This window comes from Salvia splendens, chromosome 12, assembly GCF_004379255.2.
Source record: "Salvia splendens isolate huo1 chromosome 12, SspV2, whole genome shotgun sequence".
Lineage (NCBI taxonomy): Eukaryota > Viridiplantae > Streptophyta > Magnoliopsida > Lamiales > Lamiaceae > Salvia > Salvia splendens.
Window position 1 is genome coordinate 8525420 of NC_056043.1, and position 18153 is coordinate 8543572.

Genomic DNA, 18153 nt, shown 5'->3' on the forward strand with positions numbered 1-18153 from the left:
AAGATACTATGAACCTAATTATATAAATCCTAAACAATAATCAAGTTTTCATGTATATTCTAAACATCTGGTAAAATTGGATATCGAGTACTATTGTGCTTGGTACTAAAAGCATGTCACGACTGCGCCTTGCTAAGGATAGCATTGCTCGGTAAATCGTGACTAGTGGAGGGGAATAAGAAAAAGGGATAGAAAGAGGATGAAAGAAATATTAATAAGACAAACAAGTACTTCTTAATAACACAAATGAGGCTCACAAGACAACAAAAGATCATGAAATTTCCAAAGACAACATAAGTCACTTGTTACTAATCATTATCCTTATGACCCATTCTAGTACAAAATACTAGAATAGTGCACAGCGGAAGAAGTTGTAAACACGTGGACATATGTGTGAAGACATTTGCCACGAGAATCATACAAAAGAGATGAGATGACCACCAACACCACTTAGCCACCATTTCATCACTGTTCAACCTGCACATTTAGAAATATATGCAAGGCTTAGTACGGGGTACTCAATGAACACATTGCCAAAAGTTACACATATATAAGAAAATCATTATCATGTCATCACAGTAACACACACAGAGGGCTTTTCTTAAAGGCCCGAGCTTACTAAGTTCATTTTCACAAAGTTTGTCTAATCAGACTAAGTTTATTATCGTAATCCGCTATATCTGATAGTTCATTGTGTGTCGGAAAGGTGGCCACCTTTTACGATCACATTGACTGGCCAACCCTTACGATGACTCACTGTCCATTCCTTTGTGTACACTAACTCGAATAGGATCTTGGTCCTATTTTGTTGTTTGAATTCGATTCATTCATTCATTCATTCATTTGGCATTGTCAAAACAGATAGGCATCATAAAATAAATAAATTATGGCATGATAAACATTTTTAAAAAAAAGTAAGTGCGATTTTATCAAAAAAAAATCATTCATAGATATTTGATAATTTTATCCACACTTAATGTGATGAATATAAATCCCACCACAAAGCTTCCAAGTAAAACTCTACACAAGCTCGACCTTGGAAATCAAACTCCGCGGACACGCCCTTCTTGAAAGAGGGTATTGATTCCATTAGTCGTAAGAACATACATAAGGTTGATACGTTCAGATTTTGCATGGTTTTCAGGCCATTATTTGGTCTGTTTTTAATGTCAAAGTTGCATTACATGTCCATTATTTGCATATTTTTTCTATTTTGGTATTTTGACATGTTTTGTGAGAAATGTGCAGATTTGAGCATAAAAAAGGAGTCAAAACGCGAAGTAGGAAATCTGGAGTTTCATGTAGCGTCCAGCGATCGCCGCAACACTGCCGGCGACCGCCGGCGCTCAGCGGCCGCCATTTCTATAGCGGCTCATTTCGAAATTTGTGCATGGAATGAAGACACGCCCGGCGACTGCTGGGAAGTGTGTGGCGACCGCCACCAAAGAGTCAGAAGCTTCGGATTAATGCGCGGCGAGCAGATTTGCCCTAATTTCGTCAACAAGATTTACCATATTTTGCAACCATTTTCCTTATTTGAGAGGGGCGATTTTTCCCCTATAAATACCCCCTCAAGCTTCATTATTAGTATCCTCTTTTTGTAACATATTTTCTAGAGATTAAAAGTTAGAGTACTTCATTGTGCAAGGAGTTGAAGAATGATTCAAGAGCATCAAAGCTACAAGGATTCAACCTTTGGCTTTTATTTGCTTTAGTTTTTTGTTCCAATTGTTTTCCCTTCAATCTATGTCTTTAGATTATTACATCATGTGTAACTAAATTCATAGGATTCTAGGGATGTGTTAGTAACGACTTTGGTTATACAATTCCTTTTCTATTTAATATCCGTTTTGTTTTTACTTTGTTTCTTCTCTAAGTGAATGATGATGTTTCATGATTGAGTGACACAATCTTGGATGATTTAATATAACTTGCTACATAATCGTGAGAGGAGGTTGGCGAGTTAGATCCACTTAGTAGACACTACAATTAGCTTCCTTTAAAACGACACTGTTAATTGAGAGTGATGACTTTTCAAAGGTATTAAGAGCTTTTAGGAGTTACATATTTAGGATTGACAACCCTAATGTTAGTAATCAACGTTTGTATCGCATGAGCATAAACTAGGTGACTCGTCCTATCAAAGTAAGAACTGTACTAGGGTATTGTAGTTGGAACTTGTATAACAATAACTGTGAACGCACATCTAGGGATGTCAATGTAGCCTGCATCCTGTGGGCTGACCCGAATAGCCCGTCAAATTTATAGGGTTAGGGCTAGAAATTTCTAGCCCGATAAAATCAAAACCCGATTAGCCCGCACCCGATTAACCCGCGACCCGTTAGGGCTAGACCTGAAAACCCGATGGACTGGCCCGAAAACCCGATAAATTTTCTATTATTCTATTTTTTACTCCTAATTCGACACTTCATTGATTAATTTTATAATATAGATAACTAAAAAAATAACTTTCAATTTTATATTAAATATACAAATTATATATTGAATTTTTATTAATATAATAATTGATAAATAAATTAAAAACTTCAAATTCACTTAAAAATAATTAAATTTCTAAAACATGCATTAAAATTTCACGAAATATCTCAAATATTAGTATTTGACTATGTTTATGATTGAGTTTGACCATATATCTCAAATTTATTATAATTAAATGTTTTACATTTTATGAATATAACTAATTTTCATCATTATTTATTGGATTAATCGCATGTTAATCTTATTGGTAGCGACCCGATTAACCCGCTGGGCTAGCCCGAAACCCAAACTTTTAGGGTTAGGGTTGAACTTTTACAACCCGAAAGAATTCACAACCCGATTAGTCCGTACCCGATTGACCCGCAACCCGAGTAAGGCCGGCCCGATTGACATCCCTACGCACATCCCTGGAATTACCTTATCTCTATACTTTTATCTCCGTGATTTATTTGCATCTAGTTGTTTATTGCTTTCAAATTGTTCTTTGTCTTCAAAATTCTCAAAATCTTTCAGTTTTCCAAATAGTAATTGAGTTTTAGTAGGAGGTAGCCAATTTGTGATTGTTTTCCCCGTGATCGATATCTGATACTGACCTTTAGCTATACTATTCCTACTCTGTATACTTGCAGGTATTTATAGTGCTAATAAAAAGTGCATCAAAGGTGCATAACATGCAATGATCCTATATGGAATATGCATCTTATGTTCGAGGTTCGCTCAAGGAAACTTCATTCCATCAAACTTATGGCTCTCTATTTTTAGAAAGACTTTAAAAGTAAAAGATGACTAGTGGGAGAGAACTCATTAAGCTCGTAGATTTCTATCTTTAAGAAATTAATTAAGGGGTAAAGTATTAATTAAATCTAGATATTCAACTAGAAAGAAAATAATTAATCATAAGCTTACTTATTTAATCACCCCAGACAACTTAATTAACAAACAAACCATAAATCATCAAAATACAACAAAAATCAGTCCTTGAACTCATTCTTTAATTAAGTCCAAGTAAGATAAAAAGAAGCCTATATCATTTTCATTGATGAGCCCAATATTCTTACTTCACTCCCTCAAAAGTAGTCCAACTAATTAAATAACATTTGACCCAAAGAGGGAGCCTAAAACTATAATTAATGAGGCCCAAAACTTGAATAAAAAAAGTCCACTCATTAGCCCAAAAAGAAATTAAAAGATGAACAATACTTATGCAACTCAACGTCTCTCCCCTCCCTCAAAATCTCTCTCTCTCTTAGTTTTGCCGGAGGCGGCCACCGCCGGTCACGACGGCGCCGGATGGCCTCCAGCACCGCCGCCCCTCTTCCCCCTTCTCTTTTATCCTTTATTTCTCTTTCACACTCTCTTGGTTTCCCTCTCTTTCTCGGTCTCACTCCTCTCGGCCGGCCATGGAGTCGCCGGCGAGCGACGCCGGCCGCCGGTCGTGGCTGACCCCTCCTCAGCATCACTCCCTCTCTCAAACTCTCCATTCAACCATCCCTCTCCCTCTCTCTCTCCCTCTCTTCTCTCACACCCTCCCTCACTCTCGGCCTCACTGCCGGCGTACAGTCGCCGCCACTTGGCCACCGCCTGCCTTGTGTAGATGGCAAAAAAAAAACGCTGCCGCTGCCTTCTTGCGGCAACGCCAGTGCCGCCACCGCCATAGATTTCCGTCCGATAAGGATATGGATTTCTTTTCTTATCTTCCCTTTCTGTTTTCTTTAGTTTTAATGTTTTAAACCTCACCATTTCAATTTACTATTTTCAGATTTGGGTATATTGACACATTCTCTTTGATTTTCATATTTTATACATATCGCCCTTCCGTCACCGTCGCCGGCGTTTCACCGGAATCCGGCAGCTTCTTCCCCCTCAAGATAAGCTTTCCTACTAGGTTTGTCTAAGAACTTGGGCATTGCTTAATTGATTTCTTTGTCTTAGTTTCTTTAGTTGAGGCAGAATCTATCCTCAAAACTATATGCATGATCGATGTGTAAAACAAAGAGAAAAGAGCATAAAAAATATGGTGGTTGACATGGGAATTTCCTAATGTTCATGCTTTGGATGTGGTACGAAAATGGCTTTGAAGCAAAATAATTATTGGGAGAAATTACCTTGAGGAAAAGAGAAAAGAGAAAAGAAAGGTAGTGCATAGAGACTTGACTCCTCTTTTTCAAGCACTCATTTGAGAATCCTCACTTTGAATAATTTGATGGTGGTTTATGGTGGGACAAAAGAGGTAGAGGATGAAGTGGTGTAGTATCTATAGGGAAAAATGATACATGAGTTTACATGGTTAGAACCTTGATTCATGAGGGAAATATGTTGTCCGAAGGTTATGGACTTTTTGTCAAATGAGACAAGTTGGCAAATCAATCATTCAATATACCAAAATTGGCAAGAATCTTATATTTCGTCAATCAAAATGACGGCTAGTAAGTATGACGGTCGTTTGGTAAACATGCTTGATGTGATGCGTTTTCGTCAAACGTCTTATCTCGAATTGATGTCAAAAAGTGTATTTAACACGTGTTCTATTCTTTCGTACAGGTAGCGGGAGCGCAAGACGTGGTTACCGAGCAAGATCCGGAGGGCGTGAAAGGGGGTGCCCGGGACAAGCATGCGCGTCGTGGCACAGTCCTCATGATGTTAGAAGTTGTATTATTATTTTTTCATTCTAGTATTGAACTCGATGTAAAAATGTCTTTGAACTTTCATTTGTAACTCGGACTTCACAAACGGACTATAAGAAAATTAAATATTGTAGTAGAATTATTTTCATTCACCACTCGAACGTACTTCATACATAAAGCTCGATCACACCGCATAGTAAAAGGGACTAGGCGCGAAGTAAAAATACTAATAAGTCGGTTTTCCAAAAGACTTGAGAAATGAAAATGGTGGGCGTTACAAAGCATGCTTCGAGCTACTCATATGTATATAATCTTATTTCCCTATTGTAAGAAGAAATATTTTTTTGTCATATTATACTTCTGGTATATTTTAATTGAACAAAAGAGTCCAACTAATTTGCATTGAGGGTAAAATAGTGATCGCAACATCACTAAGGATCTCTTACCCGGTTCCTTAGGGATTAGGGTTTACCCGCTTCCTTAAGGAAATAAATTACTACTCACAACTTAGATAGGAAAGAGACTATCTATCATGAAAAGTCGCATTGACAAGCCTAAAGTCTCCCAACCTTTAGATGATAAAAAAATATACAATGATATTATATAAAATTTTAGAAAAGTATGGTGGGAATATGTAACGGACAAAGTTTAAGAAGTTAAAATGAAATTCTCTCATACGGAAATAAAGATTATATAGAAGTATTAAATTCTACTCCATAATTTACAATTATGTGAACATTTTATATATTTTGAAAATATGTATTTATGCTCGATTCGATGTACTTGGGGGTGGAATGGGATTGTGACGAATTAAATGGGTTTTGCCATTTTTTTTGTTTTGGTAACAAATTAAATTTTAGTATTTATATTTATAATAATCTAACTCTATCACATCTTTCAGTCTCATCCTTTCATTTGACTCTTTGATTCCATTTTACTTACTCATTCATCCTTTCATTTGACCTCTCCTTTATCGTTTCATCATCATCTCTCAATTATTAATGAGGTTAGAATTGAAATATAATTTCTACTTTAGTGTACAAGAGCAAAGTAACCGGCTATCTAATGAGCTCAAAAGTATATGAACCCGGTTGATGAATTCTCTCTATTTTTGGATGAAATTGTGAAATGAATTAATCAAAAATAAATTAAATACTACATCGGTCCCCTAAATATTGTCCCACTTTGATTCAACACGAGTTTTAAGAAATGTAATGGAAAGTGAGTTGAAAAAGTTAGTGGATTGTGGGTCCTACTTTTATATATTAGTTTTATAATAAGATGGAACATCTTTCTAGGTTCATGAACTTTGCCAAATTATCATTTTAGGACCGTGAACTTTGAAAATATCATTTTAGGTCCGTCAACTACAAGTTAATATCATTTGAGGTATTTTGAACTTTTTCCGGACGAAAATACCCTTAAGGCCTTCAAAGGGCAATTTGGACAATTCTTTCGCCACTCATCTTGCGTCAAAGACCTAGAGTCCAACAATTTTTTTTACTTCTATTTGATTCAATTACCATCCAAATTGAATTTAAATATAATTAAAATTTGCCTTAAAATATATGTGTTAATTTTTCAATTATTAGATGACCAATTATTTAGGGATAGTGAATTGAGACTTGATACTTTATTTTATTTTTTCAATCTAAACTGAATTTTAAGAACTTACTATAGGTGATTTGTGAATTATATTTAGTTTATTTATTTTGTAATTAGATAGCTATATTAATTTGGATTGTCATTTGGAGTATTATTTATATGAATTTCAGAATGGAGATCAATTACCATCCAAATTGAATTTAAATATAAAAATTTGCCGTCAAGATGAATGGAGAAAGAATTGTCCAAGTTGCCATTTGAATGCCTTAAGGGCATTTTCGTCCGAAAAAAGTTCAAAATACCTCAAATGAAACTTGTAGTTGATGAACCTAAAATGATATTTTCAAAGTTAACGGACCTAAAATGATACTTTAGCAAAGTTCGTGAACCTAAAAAGATGTTCCCTCTTATAATAAAATGTGAGTAAAAATGAGTTAGTGAAATATGGGTCAATTACAAAAAATGGTAAAAAGTGAAATGAGACAAACTTTGGGGGATGGACGGAAATGGAAAAATGGGACAAACTTTCTGACGGAGGAGGTAGTAGATGCAACGGGTTCAACTAGAAGACAGCTTTTGAAAATTAAGAAAATGCAATTTGTGATACATTACTTGCGAATAAATTTAATACGAATCGTTTATCAGCGTTTCCCATTTTGGTAGTACTACTACTTTTTTTTATGTATTCTTTTGTTTCTTAGTGATGATGTTAGATAATTATGTCAATCAAACTTCTTACTGAATTATCTCAATATAGCTCAAATATTTATGTTATAATCGAACACTTTTGGTACAAACAATCGCATCCATTTATTCTAAAAATATGATTATACAGAATATCGTCAATATATAATTACTCATAAAACAAATATCACTGACTTTTCCAGATTCCAATTTATTACGAGATTGCGTTTGAAGGTTTCTTAAACATTGTCAAATAGCCTTTCGTTTAGAAGTTGAACCGATACTGATCTTTGAAAAAATATTGTTTTTATTTTTTCTATATATATATATACATACTATTAATTATTCTGCAGCCTCGTATCCATACCATAAACTAATGAGACTTAATGGCTCTCGTGTTCCCGTAATTGTTATGTCAACATAATTTTAGGTTAGCTAAAATAATATTCGAACATTTTCAATTATACTATTTAATCAATTTAATTAGGGAGTAGGGGTTTGAAATTTGAACCAATATATTCTACATTATTTAGTCTAATCATCCAAGATATTGACATTATTACACATGAATTTACATATTCAATATTAATACGTAAATAAAAAATAAAATAACATTCGAAACACAAAAAAAATGAAATGTTAATTTGAGAGAAATTGAATTACAATGAAATGTACTATATAAATATAGTGCTCTCCCACCAACATAACCGCCACTCCGCTTTCTCCCTCTTCCATTTCAACTCCATTTTCACACCTCATTCACTATGGAAAATCCTCTACCAATTGCCGTCGATTTCCCCAATCAAAACATCCAAATCGAATTTGATGCCGACGCAATCAATGCGAATTCACCTAACCCTACCGGAGACCTATCGGATTCACACCGGAACGGAACGATCATCCGGCCGCACTTGCTGCTTCCGAAGCCGGATGCGCCGCCGGGGCTACTGAAGAAGTCGTTCTCTTTTCCGGAAAAGTTCGATTCGCCGGCCTCCGCCATCGGAAAATTCTTCCGGGAGAAGAGCAACAGCGTATCGGAGGCGCTGAAGCGCATATCGTCGCTGACGAAGGACGGAAACGGCGAAGAAGAAGAAGATCTTCTGGTGAAGGAATTCGATCTGGTCGGAGTTAAGGTGGTGAAGAGGCTGAAGCAGGGGACGAAGGAGCTGAACGTGAGAATCAGCTTCTTCTCGAGGTCGAATTGCCGTGACTGCACCGCCGTGCGGTCGTTTCTGCGGGAGAGGGATCTGAGTTACGTGGAGATCAATATCGACGTGTACCCGGGGAGGGAGAGGGAGTTGAGAGAGAGGACCGGCGGCGACTCTGTGCCGCAGTTGTTCTTCAACGAGAAGTTGATCGGAGGACTGGCGGCGCTGAACTCGCTTCGGAACGGCGGGATGCTGGAGGCTAAATTGGAGGAGATTCTGGGGACGAAGTGCCCCGATGACGCGCCGGCGCCGCCGGTGTACGGATTCGATGAGGAAGGCGAGGTGGCGGTGATGGATGAGATGGCGGAGATTGTGAAGGTGGTGCGGCAGAGAGTGCCGATCCAGGATCGCATAACGAAGATGAAATTCGTGAAGAATTGCTTCTCCGGCGCGGAGCTCGTGGAGGAGCTCATCCACCAATTGGAATGCGGCCGGAAAAAGGTACAGTACTTTCTCCCTCTTATTTATTAATTAATTTTACGATTCAAATTCCAAACATTGGTTTCTAGTTCCTACGTTACATCTATTGCTGTTTTGATTTCTATTTTTAGGGAAATCTGTGGATGCCTTTGTTTTTCCTCATAATATTTTCGTGAATGGGCATACACTTTTAAACTGATCAATTTGTTTTTACCCACCTTTATCGATGCATCAAAACCGGTCCAAATAAATCGCTCATGTGCTTTGTTTCGAATAATTCTGAAACAAATTCGTGAGTTGTTTATTGGTAGTACAACATCGGCTACCTTTTCGATTATACAATTTCCCCCTAAATTTTTTATAATCTTAGTGTCGACCACGACATATTAAATTAGTTCTTGTAGGCATAACCTGAAAAATAATGTAGTAGTAATGACTTCTAATACGCAGTTCATGGCAAAATTTAAGAGTCGAGAGCTTAATGAAATTAAGACTGGGTATTAATAAATTAGTAGTAATTTTTAATATGATCAAAATGGAGTATTGTTTTTGGTGATCTTTCGTATATGAGTATCCAGACCGATGAGAGTAGTTTACCGGATATGGATAGTTGAAAGCAACTTATAGAACTGTTCAATGTGGGTGATCTCGCTAATAATCAAGGCCACAAGGGGATCAATGATTACACTCTTTACCTATTCTTACTAGTTTTGTTAGAGAATATATAAAAATTATAAAAAAAAATGGTGCACACATGGTTGATTTTTTTTATGTCTAGTAGTCTACTAATTAGGGGTTCATTATTTTTTACTCCATGTTTTTAGTCCATAAGTTTTCTTTAGCTCTTTGGAACGAGGATTATGATAAATGACCAGTGTTGTTAATTTGGCGTTCGGGTCGCTCGGGTCGCCCGGGTCGCCCAGGTCGAGACCATCACCGCCCCAACATGGGTGGGTTGATCGAGATGCATGGGTCGCGCTGGGTCGGTTGGGTCGGTGGGGTCGAGCGTTTCGGGTGGGTCGAGCGTTTCGACTACAGTGTTTTTGCGTATAAATTTTACAGAGATTGAAGGAAGTGATGAAGGAAGATGATGGAGAGGAGAGAGGAGAGAGGAGTATAATTATGAGCCTTGGGAATAGACATCGTTTGTCACTATTCATTTGTTTAGTGGGATTAGGAAAATATAAAAAATTGACATAGTTTATCACACTTTTTAGGCAGCAATAAAAATATTATTTTACCAAATTTTTGATTAGTTAAATTGAATCCAATATATTTACATGGATATATTGTCAATCCAAACATGGAGTATAATTTAATGGTGGAAAATGAGTATATTATTTTAGGAATAAATTAATATTTGTTCTTCTACTATATAAACTTTCGAGATTCAAATTGTACTATTTAAAGTTTTATTATTTTATTTATATAATAATCTATTGTATTAATCAAATTATTTATTAATCTTATATAGGTTTGTCTACTAATACATATTCATTTATTTTTTACTAATTTTTAAAATAGATTTCACATTCCACTCCTATTTTATTATAAGTTAATACTACATACAAAATGACGCACATTTCATAAATATTTTCTTTGACATTTTCAGACAATGGTTTCAATTATTTATTTTGTGTTATACTTATGACTTATGAATTGTTTTGATATTTTGATAATTTCTATTTTTCACTTTATCTCTATTCACATGAATTACGTCTATATTTATATTATTTGATATATTATAAACATTAGAGTAATATATTTATTTGATTTAATATTAAAAGGCAAAAAAATTAGCCTAGATTAGTGGGTCTCTCGACCCAGTCGACTCGTCGACCCGCGACCCGAATTTTCACCTTATCGATCCGGTGCGACCCTCGACCCTAACAACACTGTAAATGACTGCACTAATTTATTTGTTATATTGATAAACATTTTGATTTCGTCAAACAAAAACGGATATGATACTAATGTAGGTTGCATATTGATAATTAATTCTTACTTGGTAGGTGGTGTTTTGCATGTCAACTTTCGATATAATGGTCATTACAATTGAATTATGTGGGTCGGTTATGACGTTCAATTCCATATTCGCATCTTCGTTAATGCCGATAATTTTGGCAAGATAGGCGTCGATTAAAAGTTGGAGAGGCTTCATAATTGTGTGATGTCGCAATAGTTATTTTATAGTAGTAGAAGATTTTTTCCCTCTTAATTATAGCAGTAGGGTAAGTTGACTTTTGGATTAAGTATTAATTTCATGTGTTTATTTCACACGCCCCTAGCTATTTCGAAAAGTGAATGGTTCAGAGACTGACTCGTTGGATTCTCTGTAGTGCCTGCATGCTTTTTTTTACTTCATTTCCAATATCTTTTTGCTTGAAAATTCATAACTTTATCACACATGCATGAGTCTCTGTAATTTTCCTGTGATTATGACTCAGGAGTCGGGACAGAGCTTAATTGAGTAGTATCATTTTTATTGCATATATTCAAAAATATTATTGTTAGTTAGGAACAATTAGACAGAGAAGATAAACAAATAATGTATGATAAAAACACATATTTTAGATAATTTCTATCATATAACTCCAAAATACATGCCCGGTAGAAGATGTAGCAAACTTGTACTGAAATTAAATATGGAAACTAATTTAGGTATTACAGAAAAGGTGTAGGAACTGCTCACATACTTTGCTGCAAAGAGCATTGTGATAGACTGACTAGCTTTGATATATATTCTCCAACTCTCCATATTTCTTTGTTAACACCTAAATACTTTCTCAGGCCGTTGAGATAGGGAAGCAACTTGCGAGAAGACATTTTATTCATCATGTCTTCGGGTAAGAGCCATTTTCATGAATTTGGAAAAAGATGCTGCAAATATAGAGCCGGGGAATATAAAATTAATATGTTGATGCAGTGATAATGAATTCGAGGATGGAAATCACTTCTATCGCTTCCTAGAGCATGAGTCCTTCATACCAAATTGCTACAACTTCAGAGGGGTGGTAAATGATTCCAAGCCCAAGGACGCGGCTGCAGTGAGCCGAAGCCTCACTTGCATAATGTCAGCCATAGTCGAGTCCTACGCCTCTGATGATCGGCTTAAACTTGATTACCTTGGAATCAGCAACAGTGAAGAGTTCAGGAGGTATTGATGGTTTTGAACCTTGATCTTGTTGCTTCAGTAAATAGAATTTGAATACTATTCTGAAATGCAGATATGTAAATGTGGTGGAAGATCTACAGAGAATAGACCTCCTTACTCTTTCCCACGATGAGAAGCTAGCATTCTTTTTGAATCTGCACAACAGTATGGCCATTCATGCTGTTATCAGAATCGGTCACCCTGGAGGAATGATTGACCGGAGGCCCTTCTTTTCCGATTTCATGTATGTAATTGGGGGCCACCCATACTCTTTGAATTCAATCAGAAACGGCATTCTGAGGAGCAACCGGAGACCACCATTCTCGTTGATAAAGCCCTTTAGCAATGGCGACAAGCGCCTGGAGGTAATGAAATTCGTCGTTTATTTGTCCAACTATGTAATGCACGATTGACTAACTATCCGAGCATGACACCGTTTCTGCAGTTAAGTTTTGGCAAAGTCATTGAACTGATTCATTTCGGGATGTGGAATGCAACGAGAGGAAGCCCACGGATCAGGTTCTTCAGATGCGAGGGCATCGAATCTGAACTGAAGAAGGCTGCAAGAGAGTATTTTGAGAGGGAGGACGGCGTGCAGGTAGACTTAGCCAAGAGGAGAGTCTACCTCCCCCGTATTATCAAGTGGTGAGTGCTATAACTAAACTATACAAGTCTGTGCATTATAATCATACGACAACGTCTCAACTTTTGAGCATCGCAGGTACAGTGCTGATTTCTGTCAAGAGAAACAACTGCCTAATTGGATCATCAACTACTTGGATGCAAGTAAGGCAGGTCTTTTGACGCATCTCCTTAGTGATGGGGGTTCTGCCAACATAGCCTACCAGGATTATGATTGGTCTCTTAACCTCTGATCAACCCGACCATGATGTGTATTCTTCTTCGACAGAATCGATCAGCGAAATATATATATATAGATATAGATTTTGTGGGATGGTTGCATAGCATGATGGATATGGGAATGGTGGTGTAAATAGTTGAGAGTTTTGGTGTTAAGGATTTATTCCCTAACCGAAATCAATTCCTCCGTGAAGTCGCGGGAACGCTTGCCCGTCGATCAACCATGACAAGAATTAGGGTTTGATATTGAAAAAAAGGATAAAAGCTGCGTGAAGTTATTCTATTTCCTCCAGAATGAAATAAGATACACGCATATTTATATCTAGGGCCTAGGGTTGATTCGACCTACGATCCGGGAAAGAATCAACGAAGAAAACCCGGAAAGGAGCTTATAATCCGCTTGACGCAAAAATAATTAAAATAGCAAAATAAGTCCCTAAACCATAAAATAATAAAAGAAAGGAAATAACTAAAATAATTATGTAATTGATAATTCTCGGTCAAGGCTTGGCGTAGTCGGCCAGCCTGTTCGGTGGGCGTCTCTGTCTTCGCGAACGATCCTTCGAGATGCTCCGCTCTGCCTCTTTGTGGCTCGTCTCCCTCGTGTCAACGTTCACCTCGTCCTCTAGGCCTGCGGCAATGCTCTCCCTACTCCGAGCATAAGCATGTTCTGTAACAATTCCCCCCTCCTTAGGAGCGAACTTGTCCTCAAGGAGCAACTCGGGAAAATGCCTCCGTACAACGTCCCGTGGCTCCCACGTCGGCTGGTCGATGTCATCACCCCACTCCAGCAACAGCTCTTCCACCACAGCGCCATCGTGCCACACCGTTCGGTGCTCCAGAACCCGAGAAGAGCTAACCACTGGCCTGCCATGCACGAAGGAAGACGGCAGGCACGCCGCCTTGTTGTTCTCACTGGCCACAAACGGTTTAAGCAAGCTCACATGAAACACATCGTGCACCCTACTCCCTTCCGGCAGCTTAAGCCGATACACAACCTGGCCAATGTGCTCCAACACCTCGAATGGGCCATAAAATCGTCTTGTCAGCTTCGTCGATAGCGGTCTCGCAACGTAGTGTTGCCTGTATAACTGCAGCTTTAACAACACCATCTCCCCTACTTCAAATTCCACCTCACGACGATGTTTATTAGCGGCATCCCGCATCCGCTGTTGTGCACGCTCCAAGTTCCTCCTAAGCATAACAATCAATTCTCCCCGTTGCCTTATCATCATCGCCACGTCTAGAGGTGTAGTCGCTGACGGCTGTGCCGCGATCAGTGTAGGAGGGTCGCGACCGTACAAGGCCATAAACGGCGATGTCCCTAAGCCTTCATGATGAAAGCAATTCAGCGCCAGTTCCGCCCAAGGTAGAAAGTTCACCCATTTTGACGGTTTATCCGCCACAAAAGCCCGCAGATACTGCTCCAAGCCACGGTTCCGCACCTCCGTCTGCCCATCCGACTGCGGGTGATAGGCGGTTGAAAAATGGAGTTTTGTACCACTAAGGCGCAGCATATCCTCCCACACCGCATTCAAGAAAACTGGCTCTCTATCTGACACCAAGGTCTTTGGAAAGCCGTGATGCTTAACCACTGTATCGATGAACACCGAAGCCACCCTCAAAGCATTGTAATTACTTGGCAAGGGCGCGAAGTGAGCATACTTTGTTAAGCGATCTACTGCTACCAAGACCGTAGTAAACCCTCTTGATTGTGGAAGGCTCGTGATAAAATCCATCGAGGCATCCTCCCAAACCTGAGAAGGAATCGGTAATGGTTGCAGCAACCCCGCCGGATGAGCTGTTTGATGAATTAGGGTCGGCTAGATTCTTCTCGAAGATTGACCTGCGTTCTGGTTATCACCAGATCAGGATGTGCGGCGAGGACATCTATAAGACAGCCTTTCACACACACGATGGCCATTTTGAGTTCTTGGTCATGCCATTCGGTCTGACGAACGCACCATCCACCTTTCAGGCCGCCATGAATACATTGTTTCGTCCGTTCCTCCGCCAGTTTGTGATCGTTTTCTTCGACGACATCCTCATCTATAGTCCAACTCTGCCGTCACATGTTCGCCACTTGAATGAGGTCCTGACGATTCTGACAGCACAGTAGAGACTCACCATTACCCACATAGACCCTGAACTGCCGCACCTTCTGGAGAGGAAGCGCCAGGCTCTCCGCTATGCGGTGTGCAGAAAGTCGTGCGAGCTTCCTGTGTCAACCAAAATCTGCACCTCCGCGACGCCAATCATGCCGGCAAGTTCGATATCATCCTCCTTTTGTCTCCCATCCATCTCAAAGATATGCGATAAATCTGCTGTCACCAACTGATTCCCTAGCACGGTCTCCTCGTCATCCTGAACGTCGTCCTCAGATTCGTCCTCCATGCCCATGTACACCAAAAATTTGCCACGACAGTTGTGACCGGGAACCCACTTTTCCGGGCAAAACCAACAAAGCCCCAATTTCGACCACTCCGCCTTCTCGGCCACCGGCAACCTGATCACGGGTAACTTAGCGTACTCAGAAAATTTATGTTGAGGAGGCCGAGGGGCCTGTTGCGCCTGGGTTGGCGGCTTCATCTGTTGAGGCTGCCCCACCTGTCGCTGTTCAAAGCGTCCCCCACTGCGGCGTTGAAAACCCGATGTAGTAAGAGGCTTCTCCAAGCAACTATCATTCTCCACGGCTAATGCCATCGCCGCTGCCACCGACGTCGGGTGCTACTGGCGAACTTGCTTTTTAATTGGTTGCGACAGGCCCTCGATGTAGATTGGTAGAAGAATGTATTCCAGGACCCCTCGGACTCGATTTAGCATCGTCTCAAAGGACGCGTTGTACTCCGCCAACGAACCTGTCTGACATAGCTTCGCAATGAGGTCAATAAAGTTCTGGAAACATTGAGGATCAAAACGCCGACGCACATCCTCCAAGAAATCTCCCCAATTCGCATCTGGATTATTCTCACGATAATTAAAGATCCATTCAGAAGCTTGCCCCTCAAACATCATGACCACATAATGTAATCTGTGGTCCTCCGGCGTCCCCATATGATCGAAGTAATATTTTACTCTCGAAATCCAGTTTACTACTTCGGTTCCATCGAAGCGCATCAGCTTCATCTTCTCATACCGAGGTTTCTCCGAACGAGGCTGATCATAACGGGGGGGGGGTTCGGAATAACCGACCCCGTCGTTTCTGCCCCAAGGCCCTTCCCACGCCGGCAAGTTCCTACCATCGTGAACCTCCTGGCGAAAGGTTGGGTTGTCCCATGCAGTCGGCGCCTTTGGCCGATTCCCGTTGCTGCTGTACCCTTGACGCTCCCAAGGGTCCGTCTCCGACATGGCTGGGTGGTGGGGGCCACGAGATGGCTGGCCGCCGAACCTTAATTGCGGCTGTGCCGCAACCGATGTTGCTGCCGTCAACAGCGACCGCTGAAATCCAGAGTCAAATCTTCCCCGCTGCCAATCTTGAAACGACGGGTCAGGCCTCGGTGGCGGTTGCGCGATGGCCGTTCGGCATTCCGTCACTTCCAGACGTGCCTCGATGCGTGCGATCGACGCTAGGATATGCTCAAGGGCCAACGACGGCGTATCCACAGACCCGCTCGACGTAGGCAAGGTATCCACACCGTGAATAGCTCCTGCGGCAGAAACGCTCAACGAATCCGTGCGTTACACGTTGCGATTCATCATCGAATAGTGAGATCGTCAATGAAGGCACCACTTGTTATGGATTTACTCCCTAACCGAGATCAATTCCTCCGTGAAGTCGCGGGAACGCTTGCCCGTCGATCAACCACGACAAGAATTAGGGTTTGATATTGAAAAAAAGGATAAAGCTGCGTGAAGTTATTCTATTTCCTCCAGAATGAAATAAGATACACGCATATTTATATTTAGGACCCTAGGGTTGATTCGACCTACGATCCGGGAAAGAATCAACTAAGAAAACCCGGAAAGGAGCTTATAATCTGCTCGACGCAAAAATAATTAAAATAGGAAAATAAATCCCTAAACCATAAAATAATAAAAGAAAGGAAATAACTAAAATAATTCTGTAATTGATAATTCTCGGTCAAGGCTTGGCGTAGTCGGCCAGCCTGTTCGGTGGGCGTCTCTGTCTTCGCGAACGATCCTTCGCGATGCTCCGCTCTGGCTCTTTGTGGCTCGTCTCCCTCGTGTCAACGTTCACCTCGTCCTCTAGGCCCGCGACAATGCTCTCCCTACTCCGAGCATAAGCATGTTCTGTAACATTTGGTGTGTTGGGGTTGATACATAAATCAAAGAGTAATAATCAGTCAATAGATGTTAGATGATTGCTCTAACCATTCCATGGTTTCATGAAAATCTGCATGGACCAGGATTTTGGTTACACATGTTTATTGTGTTTCCCCATTATTCTTCAAGAGAATTCATGCTTATGCATTCACGTTCTTTGTCCCACTTCTCAACTTTTTGGGGGTTAATGGTGAAATTTCTCCCGGTTTTACCCGCTTCGGGAAAAAAGGATATTGGTGCCTAATATTATTCAACTTTTTAAAAATTTATTTTTTCCAATGAACTTTGAACTTAACATATAATATCATGAATTTAGATAATTGTTGAATATTTTCCACCGACGACAAATGCCGACTACATTAAAATATTACGGATAACTATATCTGACTTCTAGGGACTTAGTAATCACATTACGTTTGTTTAAATTGTAGGTTCGCGTTTAATTTTTATTATCTAAAACTGTCATTTGACATGTTGACCCTTTTTTGTTGTAACAATGGACCTATGGTACCTCCAATTTTTGTTGCTCGAGTAACATTTAACATGTGCAATGAATTTTTGTGTTTTGTATACTGAAACATAACACACTCCTCGACTTTATGTAGAACACTGCAGAGAGGCCATTTGAGAAATATTTGAGAATGTTATAAATATAAAAAAAACTATTAATGTAATTGCAACCTCTAAAAGCTCTGTCCCACTATAAGTGAGGCGCTGCAATTCGGAGTTGTTTTGCAAAAACTGATAAGAATTAAGATAAAGTAAAGTAAGTACGAAAATAATGTATATACGACTCTCCTTTATATTATTCTCT

At 39.5% G+C, this 18153-nt stretch overlaps 1 protein-coding gene across 1 annotated transcript; it reads left to right on the forward strand.

Moving 5' to 3' along the window:
- Positions 1-8133: 8133 nt before the first annotated feature.
- Positions 8134-13248, forward strand: LOC121757338. The gene is made up of 6 exons (XM_042152884.1): positions 8134-9061; positions 11831-11886; positions 11967-12197; positions 12268-12559; positions 12640-12839; positions 12916-13248. Exons 1-6 carry the CDS (start codon positions 8177-8179, stop codon positions 13067-13069), a joined length of 1818 nt encoding a protein of 605 aa, XP_042008818.1. The 5' UTR covers positions 8134-8176; the 3' UTR covers positions 13070-13248.
- Positions 13249-18153: the final 4905 nt, after the last annotated feature.

Excerpts from the sequence above, each read along its gene's own strand:
- LOC121757338 (XM_042152884.1), top strand. The coding sequence starts at position 8,177 with ATGGAAAATCCTCTACCAATTGCCGTCGATTTCCCCAATCAAAACATC. Across the intron at positions 9,062-11,830 it reads TGGAATGCGGCCGGAAAAAG|GCCGTTGAGATAGGGAAGCA; the intron begins GTACAGTACTTT and ends ATACTTTCTCAG. Across the intron at positions 11,887-11,966 it reads TTTATTCATCATGTCTTCGG|TGATAATGAATTCGAGGATG; the intron begins GTAAGAGCCATT and ends ATGTTGATGCAG.